The sequence below is a fragment of the Ceratotherium simum genome, chromosome 9, assembly GCF_057802395.1.
Source record: "Ceratotherium simum simum isolate JZ-2026a chromosome 9, ASM5780239v1, whole genome shotgun sequence".
Lineage (NCBI taxonomy): Eukaryota > Metazoa > Chordata > Mammalia > Perissodactyla > Rhinocerotidae > Ceratotherium > Ceratotherium simum.
The window spans coordinates 42,323,389-42,337,098 of NC_141908.1; the positions used below are offsets into that span (position 1 = coordinate 42,323,389).

Consider the following 13,710-nt stretch of genomic DNA (forward strand, 5'->3'; position numbering starts at 1 on the left):
CTTATTTATTTTTGTGGCTCCAGTAGTACAAATAATAATATAAATAACAATAATAATAAATGACATTTATTGAGAACTTAATACATATCTGGCAAATTCAAGAACTTTAGATGTATTAATCAGTCACTGGAGACACAGAGATATTACATAAAATGCCCAAAGTCACACAGCTAGGAATTAACTGAAACAGGACTTGAATCTGGGTGGTATATGGCCTCCTATACAAACTCTCAGCGTCTATCCAACACTGCCTTTCTGTTGACCTCCTAAATGGGAGCATCAGCAGCGGAGGGATAGGTCATACCAGCAAGAACTTGGACTTGAGCACCGAACAACCTTATGGGGGTGTGGCAGATGCTTAGGGAAGGACACAATGGGACAGATGAAGGAAAGCCGACAAGACAGATGGAGACTTGTATAGCATTTATGAGAAAGCAGCATGAAGAGAGTAAAGACAGCCTGAGGCAGCAGTAGGGAAATCTAGCAGCAGTTAATATCATTGTCTGGGTACAAAATTGGGTTCATGGGCAGAACTGAGGCTCTAGAAGGACTCTTAAGAACAAGGCAGGAATCAAGTCCAGAAATCAAAACAAACAAACAAATCTGGAGAATCAGGTGGGCAAATAAGGCAGTAACTCAATCATGCAGGTATCACTACTCTTTAAAATACTTTTGGCTGATTAAAATTGTTTTTAACTTTTCCCTTTTTAAATCGTCAGATGTTAGGCCCACTAGGAGAGATAGTATTCTTCAGGTCACAGTGGCAGTAGTAAGTACAAAACTGTATGTTGTGATGAAATTAATACTGAGACAGAAATAGCCTAGCATTGGAAGACTTGCACCCCTGAACCTGACTGCGGACTATTCATTTCAACAGGCGAACTTCCCTGACCTGTGTAGTCCCCCAAGTGGCCTTTAAAGTTTGCAGGGGTGGAGTTTTCCCAAGTAAATGAGATAAGAAAAATCTTGAAATTTTTACATGGTGGTTTAGTTTATACATTCTTAACCCTATTCCTATGACAGAGGACTTCACTCTCCAATTCTTATTCTCAGTTCTATTTTTTCTTATGTGTGTAAAGATGAAATAACACATTTACTTTGCATAAGTAAATGAAACCTAATTGCTACTTCCCCAATTAGATACTTTAGAAAGGAACTCATTGCTTCTTTATTGAAAATACATAGAGGGGGAGAAAGAGTGATTCACTGGGCTAATTAAGAATAAATAAGCATCATATGATTTAATTGATGTAGTATATAAGATAGATTTAACTTGTATTACCATGAGAGAGTATAGTCTATATTTTAGAGTACGTACCAGATTTTAAATACCTAATTTCAAAGTATATGCTAGTAAAATTAGATGGGTTCATTTATTTTATGAAAATATGATGTGATCAGTGAAATTTAAAGTTAGGCTTAACTTATGCTTAGATTCCAGTTCAGCTAGTATTTATCGAACTCTTCTCTTATGTTAATTTCTGAGCTGATGCTTTCACATATATTGTCCTATTTAACACAGCATAATACAATTAGATATTAAACAGTTGACCTTTTGATATTTGTATCATACTTTAGCTTATTTGATAACGAAAAAATGGAACACCTCCAGAGTAAATACAGATGCTTGTGTTGAATATTAACATTGAATCTACATGTTAATGTTCAATTTTCTTAATTTCATAATTTAAGAAAACCAAGAAGTTAAAATTCTGCATCTGTTATTTAATGAAAAAATTGCAACACATTATTAAAGAAGAGTAAGAAAATAACGTGGTATGTGAGATGTTACAAGTTTGGAAAATACCTGTTTTAATGTTAGTGAAGTGAATGAAATCAACCTTAGTTTTCCATGAAGTCTTTTAACATTAATGAGGATTGACAAGTTTCAAGCCTTTGGAAATAATAAACACTTAAAAAGCTAGCTCTCAGGTCATGTTTATAAAATATGTGTGTCTATATATTTCTACTACTCCTTAAAACAACTGGAAAATCATTCATTCATATTAGCCAAGAGAGACCTTGTGAACTCAATTGAAAGGTAATTTCTGCATGGAGCTTCATGAGTAAAAATATACACATGCATTCCTTGAGTTAAGGGGAACATTCTTTGCAAGTGTTAAATACTTATATTTGATTACTCTTTTTCACTCCTTTTCACACATCCAGAAGTTTATTCTATACCCTCTTTTTCATGTCTTTCAGAAATTAAGCGTTCTTGAGTTAATCGTGCTATTGCGAGTTCTCTGATGACTCAGAGTCTCTTCCCCACCGTTTTTTCCTCTTCTCTTCATTTCAGCAGTATTTTTTGATAGCTGTTTCTTAAGGTCCTGTATGTAGGCTGACATTTTAATTATATGTCCATCTCCAAAAAATTTGATGTCATGGATTTTTAGTCATTAAAATAAACGTGAGACTTATGTGTAGGTTAGGGTCACAGCAGGAAACAGATGGTCACTCAACAAGGGTGATAGAAAGAGCTTAATGAAGGGACTATTTTTAAAGGTGTGGGCAAGATAAAGGGATATCAATTAGGGTTAGTGAAATCACATGAATTTGCAACAGCCAGAAACTGTCACTCCTCCTAGGCCTAAAGGAGCAAGGTGTGGGAGCAGTTAATGCAAACTGGCAAGACCTGTAGCTGTAGAAGAGTCACATGACAAGAGTTCTGGTCTTTGATAGAGGAACACAGCCATTTCCAAACTGTGACCCGACAGGGCCTATGTCTCTCTCCTTCCGCTCTTCAGTCCTCTGTCATTATCTCTCATTGGCTAAACTCAATTGGAAGCTAGAAGGCAAAGGTGATGCAGTCCATAAAGACATAGAGCGTGGTGGAGAAGAGGGGAAAGTGGATCTGTGAGGGCTAGTGAGAATATACAGCACATGATACCATTCTAATACCTAATAAAAATGTCAGGAAAATTGGTTGCTTTTTAAAAATTGGTATGATAAATAGTTCTAGGGAAGAATGAATTCTGAATTGAAAATGAACTGTTTTCTCCTCTATTAATCCATTCTCAGATGAGAGGAGAATTATCAAAAGGACTTGAAAAAGTTTGAATTTTCCTGGGAATTCATGGGAATACTGTTAGATTTTGGTTTGTATAACTAGAAAAGTTTATTTCGTTGAAGTCTGTGCTCAAGAGTTATGGTAAATTAGAAAAATGCATTATTTACTTATTTATAGAGGGTTTAATGATATTTGTCAACAATTCTAGAAGAAATTGTTAATATTTTGATCTGAATATTTTAACACTTAAATGTGCTGGCCCATATTACTTGCTCTTTCATAAGTGAGTGTATTGGTTCAAGGTCACTTCAAATATGAGAACTGAGCTAGAAATTTCTTTTTTCTGCTATTGCTCTCTAATAATTGTTCAGTAAAAAAAAAAACAACAAAACTCTTCCTTTAAAAAAATTTTTTTGGAGGTAGATATACTCTCAATTTACCTTCATATATACATTTGTATCCAAAACACAAATGTCTAAATGTTTAGAAGTAATCAAACTGTGGAAAATCATAGAATGCATTTGAGTTATGCCAAGTACATGGAGTTTGCCTTTAAAATAACTGAATATAAATCAATTTAGTCATAAGCAGGGTTTAACTGGAGAGGATCATAGATAATACTATGTTTTCCTTCTTTCCTGGGAAGGCATGGGAGATAGGTGCTTCAGTGGAACTAGGAAGAGCAAACCATTTCCTGGTGGAAGGAAAAACAAAGTCAAAATAGTTCAGCAAAGGATATGTGATTTACATATATGTAATACATACATACATAATATGTCCCCAAACTTAATGTATCAGAAACTTCAAACCTTGAAAAATATTGATTTGAGAAGTAATTTATTATTGTTTGTTCATTTGGTTAGAGGCCTATGTAAATGGATTTAAGATATGATTTCTCTGTGAATTACTTACTATTACTTTGTCCCAGGGTCATAGTCTATACCAGTGTTTTTCAAATTGCAGGTCACAACCCATTTTTAAGTCCTGAAATAAATTTAATGGATAGTGACTAGCATTTTTAAATGAAATAGAATACCCTAGAACAGAAAATATCAGAGTGCATTGCTTATAGTAAGGGTAAATATTGGTTTGTGAAACTTTTGTTTTGATTACATATATATGAATATATGACTGTGCTGGGATATATCATATATTTCTGACTATGGGTCATATCCCCCCAAATTTTAAAACATTTCCTATACTATTTACTGGAATCAATCATTTTATAAATGTTTACCCAATGGTGTGGCAAGGGTAAATTGTATTGAGAGGTAATGTAGTATATCTTCACTTCCTACACAGTGCTAGAATTTATTCCTAAATGGCAGTTAGGATGCATTAATGTATTTGGTGTTCAACAAATCTAAAGAGAGTAACAGAACAACGTGAAATAAAAATTAATCTTACCAGTGTATTTGGGATTACCATCTAGACTGGCAGCTAGTGCCATATGTCCCTCTGTATTCCCTTCATCACATCCGATGTTTACTTGCTCTTGGTAATAAGGGGGAAGGGAAATACTCCATTAAAAAATCTTTAATAATATTGAAATGATCTTTTGAACTATAATCAAAGTAGAGGAATTTCACTATATGTATTTGTATTAATTTGTATCTTGGGAATTTTCAGACTGAAAGATCATATATTTGGTGTCTTTATGGAACATCCACAGAATATTTAAGGAGGGTAATGTATATGAAACCTCAAAATAAGTCACTTACATTGAGTTACATTTGTATTCTAGCTCTAGTTCTTTTTTCTTTCAAAGTAACATTAAAATTAGGTCACTTCTGAGCCAGCCCTGATGGCCCACTGGTTAAAGTTTGATGTGCCTTGGCGCAGAACCACACCACTCATCTGTCAGTAGCCATGCTGTGGCAGTGGCTCACACAGAAGAACTAGAAGGACCTACAACTAGAATATACAACTATGTACTGGGGCTTTGGGGAGGCAAGGAAAAAAAAAGAAAGGAAGATTGGCAACAGATGTTAGTTCAGGGCAAATCTTTCCCAGCAAAAAAAAGAAAAGTTCTGTGGGCTTCCTGGAGCAAGGAAGTTCCATGGTGATTTAAAAAAAAAAACAATTAGGTCACTTCTGTTTGCAACTTGTGTAGTAATTAAGTAATCGACTATTTCCTATTTAGATTCCACTTCTACTTCTGTTGCAAAATTTTATCTCAATATCTTAACATTTGCTATTCAATAGAATTATCTTTTGTACGTGGGCAGCATGCATGCTTTTTATAAATAAGGAGATAAACCATTTTATATAAGTTGAAAATTGACTCAGGTCTTTGAAATCAAAATTAAATATTGTATAGGAGAGAACATCTTATTCCATATAAAGTGTTCCATTTTGCAGTTAAGAGACTGCCATTGTGAGATACAGTGGAATAGTGCTCCTTCTGACCTTTGAACATGGATGCATGACTTAGCTTTTGGCATTCTTCATAACAACACCCCGAGGGCGGAGATACATTCCAATGTGACATATATTTGAATATGTCTTGCACAGAGGATAAATTTAATTTGTAAATGTATCAATAACAGATTCTAAATAGGCTGAAACTTGTGTTTGTCTGGTTCAGGAAAATTATATAAATCCCATCTTTAGTTTCTATAACAATAGAAACATTGTTATTTTGCTCAAACCAACAGATTTTTAGAACTTTGCCAAACAGAAGAGCAATGAGCTCTGAATCCTGTCTTCATTTTCATTTTTTCTCTCATTCATAGTGTAGGTTTCTTTAACTCTGATTTCAAACACTTTGCCCTGACTTGTCTCAGCACATGTTGTCAGAAAGACACAAGACTACAGGCTATAAAACATGTCCTTCTACTGTATATTTTGCTGCATGTGAAGCACATGAGAGCCAATCTTTCTAGGTTGAAATATGTCTATAATGCTGCAGTTGAAAGTACTGATTTTTAAAACATGGAGGCCAAATCTTTATCATGATTATGTTTAGGAATTAAAAAGCTTTCAAAGAAGCCACACAAATCTTTTACTTTTCTAAAGTCTTATACTAGAATAGGCTTAGAAAAAGATCTTGGGAGACTCATTCATCTTCGGTCTACCTTTCCATTTCTCCTTTTGTGCTCAGTGTTCACTTTTAAGGCTATTTTTACATACGTGTTAACAATGAGATAAAAGTTGGAAATAATTTGTATTTCACTTCATTCAGTATTTTATATTTTGTTCATTTCTGTATACTCAAAATGGATTATACTCACCCCTTCCCCTATTGTTTTATTGAGTACCAGATCAGTGAGTGTATTGTTTTGAGCATGTGTACAATGTCCAGAAGACAGAGTGTCTTCCCAGCCATTCTAAATAGGTAAAATATATATATATGTGTATATTCTATATATTTCTATATATATAGAAACCGAATGAAAGTTTAATGCACATGATTGTAATTTACAGTTTAGTTTGAATAAAATGCATTATGCTGAAGCAAAGTAATTAGAGTTGTAGTTTACCTAATAATTGCTACTAATTGCTATCAAGATATTAGATCCCCCCAACCCCATTTTTAATGGAAGTGGAATTATTTCACCTTACCATAGCATTAGTGGTGTTAATACTAACGATTTTCATATTTTCCTTGTATAGTTGAAAACATCATCTTGTTTACAAGAATTCTTTTTTTTTTTTGTGAGGAAGATCAGCCCTGTGCTAACACCTGCCAATCTTCCTCTTTTTTTTTTTTTTTTTGCTGAGGAAGACTGGTTCTGGGCTAACATCTGTGCCCATCTTCCTCCACTTTATATGGGACGCCACCACAGCATGGCTTGCCAAGTGGTGCGTCGGTGCGTGCCCAGGATCTGAACCGGCAAACCCCGGGCCGCCGCAGCGGAGCGTGCGTACTTAACCACTTGCACTACCAGGCTGGCCCCTACGAGATTTCTTTATCAGAGATAAAAATTCATGTTACTAAATTGATGGGATAACAGTTTGTTTTCTGTTTTTCATCTCACCAACAAATGATGCCAACTAGAATGTTTGCCTCCCATTTCATGGAAAATAAAATGACATTCCTTCACTGACTATGTGGTCAAATTAATTTTAGTCTCCTCCTTTTTAAACTAACACTTGATAATTGCATAGAATAGTCATGTACAAATAGGTTTAAGTGACTGAATGAAACCCCTAAACTATTAGATCATATTAAAGTTTATTTTCTGAAATTAAGAGAATATATGTACTATTATTTAATCCTCTTTGTTCCCATTCTACAGAGAAATGATGAAGAGGCAGTTGTGGATAGAGGTGGAACTCGTTCTATTCTCAAAACACACTTTGAGAAAGAAGATTTAGAAGGTAAGACATTTTTTCCCCTGAGATAACTGTTGGTATGCTTTTCTAAAGTATTCCAAAGAGAAATGTGAAATTTGTCACAGTGTGGAGAGTTGGAAAAGTTGATATCAGAGTAATGGTGGTGGTGGTAGGTGGTGGATATGATTGTTTTGGTGCAGTCCAGAATGCCAACGGGCAGGCCTGCAAACGATGAGAAGCATTCATTCATCCAACAGACATTTATTGAACCTCTACTCTATTCCAGGCACTGTGTTGTGTGCCAGTCTTTCAATAATCCTTGCTTCAAGGAATTATAATTGATTGGGGAATGAAAAGAAAAAAATTATGACAGACCAGCATATTAGGTGCTATGTGAGAGGGGAGAATAGGACAGGAGGGGCATCTAATCCAGCCTATGTTGTCAGAGTAGGCTGTCACTGGAAGAGAGTTAAAGACACTTGGTCTTCTAGTTTTACTCAGATATATGCGGGAGAAAGATGGAGGCACCATTTGTGTATGTTCTCTTTGACAGGAAGAAGGTCAGATAATTCAACAAGGAGGTAGTATGGTCTAGCAGTTAAGTGTACAGGCTCTGAAACCAAACTGTATTAGGTTCAAATATCAGTTCTGCACCTTATTAGCTACAGAAACTTCAGCCAATTAGTTAACTTCTCTGCACCTCAGTTTTCTCAACTGTTAAACATAACAATGGAATATATTTCCTAAAGTTTTGTGAGAATTAAGGGAAAAATACTTAGAATAGTACCTGGCGTAAGAGTTATGTAAGTAAGGACAATTATTATTACACCACAGTTTAATGTACATACACCACTAGCTCATTTTTAACTTTTAACCACAAATTATTACTAGTGAGATACAAGATATATGATATTTTTCATCTTTTGGTTGAAAAGTGAAACCTAGGTAATCTGAAGTAAAACTAATCAGATAGCTCCTAATAATCTATTGCAGCTGAGAAGTAAGGGTTTATTCTCCTTAAGAATTGGAATGTCAACACTTAAATTACAATTAAATTCATTTTTCTTAGGTCTTATCTTTAGTTACAACAATTAAAGAACAGGAGAATTAATATAATATTTAGAGACAGCTTTCGACAACTATACCTACTCTGTGCCTGACATTTTGCTTGGTGCACAGAAAATACCCAGGTCTGGAAGGTTATACTTACTGGTTGGGTGTAGTGATTCACTGTGCTATCCATATTCATTTCACAAATTGAAGGGAGCACAAACTTGAAAAATCTAACTGATAATGGATAATATGAAGATGATTTCTCCTTGGATTTGAAATGCCATTATATTACCTTTTTTTCTCAGCAACATATTTACCTTCCTACTTATGTCATGCCATGACATACAAGCTATGCTTGTATTTACTAAACACACACAAGAAAACCTAATAAAGCAAGAAGTTAGCTTAAAAATATACTCAATTCCAGGGAAAAGCCATCTTGAGTTTAAAGATTATGATGGATGATCCATACACAGATAATTGGAAGTTAACAGTTAATAATTTATAAATGATTACAGCAAAATATTGAGTGTTCCTTTGGGTGCAAATACATAATATAAAAATAAGATTTAATAAGGTAATTTTAATTATTATAGCAAGATGTATTAAAAACATTTTCTTTTGTTGGGCATGGTTAGAGAATACAGATGACAGTGTATGATGATATTTAAAAGAGATTTCTGATTGGCAAAACAGAATTGGATAAGCCAGATTTTGTTCTGTTTATTGATGTTTATAGTGGGTATTTTAATCCCAGAAGTGAATAATTGTATCTAAGTCACTGGTGATTGAAATTAACATCATAGAATGCAAATGTAACATTACAAATTAGAATTTTGAAGGGAAATTGGAAAATCCTTATTTATATTGACTTCCTAAATATTTGTTCTGCTCTCAGACCGTACTAAGTAGATGAACATCCTAGCATTTGAGGATGCTATGGAGGATTCTGCTGTGATGCACACAAAGAATTAATAGATCTATTAGTGGTTTCTGGGTTGATTACTCTAACTCAGAAAATAATGCAGGGGCAATGTGATGGATGTCATAGTTCAGGAAAAATCAACTGGCAGCATAATATAAAATGAGTAAGTGGGACAGCACCAGTTAGAAAGATAGCATTACTGAGGGTAATGGTGGTGGTAGTTTCTCATTTTATGTAATTAAAGGAACAGACCAGGGCTTCACTTTTTAGGAGCTTCTTTAGTAATGCAGATAAAACACACTGATAGATACGTATTGTAAATGAAATAGAGTTGGGAATTGATATTGAAGACAAACATTTTATAAACTCTTCTTTCAATTAAAATTTTAAATTTGAAAATTAGTGTTTCTCAGGACTTACATGTATATACTTAGGTAATAGAATTACTGGTATAGTTTAACATCCTGAGCACAGCTTGTAGAAATGCCAGGGCCAGCCCCGTGGCTTAGCGGTTAAGTGCGTGCGCTCCGCTGCTGGCGGCCCAGGTTCGGATCCCAGGCGCACACTGACGCATCGCTTCTCCGGCCATGCTGAGGCCGCATCCCACATACAGCAACTAGCAGGAGGAGCAACTATGACATACAACTATCTACTCGGGCTTTGGGGAAAAAAATGGAGGAGGATTGGCAATAGATGTTAGCTCAGAGCTGGTCTTCCTCAGCAAAAAGAGGAGGATTAGCATGGATGTTAGCTCAGGGCTGATCTTCCTCACAAAAAAAAAAAAAAAAGAAATGCCAGGTAGTTAAAAATATCTATAAAGTCTCAGGTGAAATATGTTTAATGGAAAATGATCACTTGACCAATATCAACCAATGGTGTAGTATATTAAATATAGTCACATATGTTATAGATTCTGATGAATATGTCAAGTGTATAATTTTCTCTCTCCAAACCTATTTATTCCTTTGTTTTACATATATCTTGTACTTTTTTCTCTCTCTTCTCCTCCTATTATTTAAAATCAAGAGCATACAATTTTATTAGTTCTGTTCACCTCCTAGTTTTCTATATCATGCAGCCAGTAAATTCTTTGAATCTCCCTCAGGGGTTTGTCTTCTCAATTCTTCCTCTTCATTCCCACTGCCACTGCTCTAATTCTTTCCATCTCTGAATACTGTGTACTATGTCATTCCCACAATTTACCCTCCTTAATATTGCTAGAGTGTTCTTTCTAAGCATACTGTGCTTCCTATTGAAAATGTATCAGCAGCATTGAATCCCTATAATTAGACCACCTCAGGGTTCTGAGTAGAGCAAAAGTTGTTGAGGTTAACTGATTTTTATTTTTGGTCTCCCACGTCCATGTGGGATTAGTACTATCTAAAGTATAAGATTATAAAAGGAGGAATGCGTTAATACCCTTGAAATTCTTTCTTCTACTTACCCTTTAATACATGTGCAGTGGGTAGAGTGGCCAGATAAAATACACAATGCTCAGTTATATTTGAATTTTAGATAAACAATGAATAACTTTTTAGTATAGGTATGCCGTGCAATATTTTTATTTATCATGTTTTATTTGCTAAATCTGGCAACCCTGCTAGTGGATGTTATGATGAACCACCAATATCTCCTCTTAAGGACTGAGGCACTTGTTTCTCCAGTTGCCATGGATGTTGCCTGCTGTTGTCTCACACCTGAATTCTTTCCTAGAAATTACCTTTACCTGAAAGGAGTTGCCTCTTGCCTTTGGGAGCTGCCTCCCTTGTGGCATATTGAATTCAATGAATGATCAGTGAAGGAATGTAAAGGCCTAGTCTCTTTGCCTCAATTTGGTACAACTAACTCTGAAGGGCTGTCTCAGCTTTAAAACCTCCTGTGGAATCAACTAGGCCTTTATTGCAACTGTACCGTAATTCAACTTCTTCCTGTACCGAATGCTGCTGCCTCTATTTCCTCACAGGTGTTATTCTGACAGCTTTCTTCAACAGATCTCTACCTCAGAGTGTGTTTCCTGAGGAATCCGACCCACTTGTTGATCATTTTCCTGGTCCCTGAGCAGTACCGATAGACATACTTGGTAACTGGCAGGACCTTCATACTGGTTTCTTAACCTGTGGAGTTAAGAACCATTGTAGTGGGTGAAAAGGCTCTGAAACTACTTGCCTTGGCCATGATAGTAAATGAAAATCAGTATTGCATCTGACGGGAAATGGCAGAGATTAGTGCCATCTTTTAAGACCTAAAGTATGTACCAATCTGGCCGCTACAGAAACTTGTCAAATCCTAGAAGATGGTGGTGGATTACTGCAGACTCAGCCAAATGGTAGCATAAATTGCAGCTGTATCAGATGTGGAGTCTTTTTAGAGCAGGTTGGCCTCAGGTACATAGTATGCAGCTGTTGATCTGGCAAATGCATTTTTTTTTCTACTACTTTCAAGAAGAGTACCAGAAGTAGACATTCCTTTGGGGAGTAAAGCAATATACATTTATGGTCTTGCTCCAGGGCTGTGTTAACTCTCTTACCCTCTGTCATAATAGAGTCCAAAGGGATTTGGACTGAGTGGATATTCTGCAGAACATCACGTTGTTTCACTATGGTGAACAAATGAACGAGCTGTGGCAAGTACGTTGAAGGTCGTGAATAAGACAGATGCATTTCAGAGTCTGTTTCCCAGTGAATCTGATGAAAAGACAACATGAAGGAGTGTGCAACGCTGTACTGAGTCTAAACGCTAGGATGTGGTCAATTTCCACATGGGCCCAATAAAAATAATCAAGTGCCCCTTGAGTTATTCTTATTCAATTCTCTCTTCATTGTTCTCCCTTGTTCAGCTTTTTTCAGAATGGATGCCTGTACTTTAAAATTTAATGAATTTTTTTTCAGATATGACTATTATTATATCTTCTGCAGGCATAAAAATAAATTAATGACAAATCAGTAAAAACAGTATGTCCTATTAATAATTAGATGTTAATAAAGAGAAGAAAATTCAATAGCTAAATATGAATGCTGTTATTTTAGCCATTTTGACTGAACTGATCAATTTCCAGTCAAGACAATACTGTCAAACAATTGAATTGTTTTTTTCTAAAATTTTGTTTAAATACTTTTTTTGTGATAAAAAATGCATAGCATAAAATTTACCATCTTAACCATTTCTAAGTGTACAGTTCAGTGGTGTTAAGTATATTCTCATTGTTGTGTAACCAATCTCCAGAAATTTTTCATCTTGGAAAAATGAAGCTCTATACACATTAAACAACAACTCTCCATTTCCTCATCCCCCTACGCCCTAGCAACCACCATTCTACCTTCTGTTTCTATGAATTTGACTACTCTACATACCTCATATAAGTGGAATCATGCAGTGTTTGTCTTCCTGTGACTGGCTTATTTCACTTAGCATAATGTCCCCAAGGTTCATCCATGTTGTAGCATGTGTTAAAATTTTCTTTTTAAGGCTGAATTCCATTGTATGTATATACTACATTTTGTTTATCCATTCATCTGTCAATGGACATAGTTGCTTCCATCTCTTGGCTATTGCAAATAGTGTTGTTATGAACATGGGTGTGCAAATATCTCTTCAAGATCCTGCTTTCAATTCTTTTGAATATTTCCCATAAGTGGGATTGCTGGATCATAGGGTAATTCTATTTTTAATTTTTAGAGGAATTGCCGTACTGTTTTCCATAGTGGATACACAATTCTGCATACCCACCAACAGTGAACAAGGGTTCCAATTTCTCCACATCCTCACGAACACTTGTAATTCTCTTTTTTTAATAGTAGCCATCCTAATGGGTGTGAGGTGATATCTCATTGTGGTTTTGATTTGCATTTTCCTAATAATTAGCAGTGTTAACCATCTTCTCATATGCTTGTTGGCCATTTGTGTATCATCTTTGGAGAAATGTCTATTCAAGTCTTTTGCTCGTTGTTTAATTGGTTTTGTTATTGTTGCTGTTGTTGAGTTGTAGGAGCTCTTTATATATTCTAGATATTAACCCCTTATCAGATATGTGATTTGCAAATGTTTCCTCCCATTTAATAGCTTGCCTTTATACTCTGTTGATTGTGTCTTTCGATACACAAAAAATGTTAATTTCGATGTAGTTCAATTGTCTGTTTTTACTTTTGTTGCCTGTGCTTTTGGTGTCATATCCAGGAAATCCTTGCCAAATGCAATGTCATAAAGCTTTCCCTATGTTTCCTACTAATTTATGGTTTTGATTCTTATGTTTAAGCCTTTGATCCATTTTGAGTTAATTTTTGTGTGTGATATAGAATGCCTGCACCTTTACCCTGCATATTGCTTTGTTGCCTAACCTTACACCTGTTATAGCTGGCAGTCCTCCCTACAGGTTAAATTTCTCCCCAAATCATTGATTTATAAAGAACCTCTTTAGTGAGAGAGAGACTGTTATTTTCCATGTTTT

The 13,710-nt window shown here is 35.3% G+C and overlaps 1 protein-coding gene across 2 annotated transcripts in view; it reads left to right on the forward strand.

The window, feature by feature from the left end:
* Window positions 1-13,710, forward strand: part of SLC4A10 (solute carrier family 4 member 10) — a 210,272-nt gene that overhangs the window by 24,588 nt on the left and 171,974 nt on the right. For both annotated transcript variants that reach the window (XM_087435291.1, XM_087435292.1), the window contains exon 2: window positions 7,252-7,333. In XM_087435291.1, the coding sequence (XP_087291417.1) occupies window positions 7,252-7,333 (82 nt within the window). The remainder of the gene's footprint in view (window positions 1-7,251; window positions 7,334-13,710) is intronic.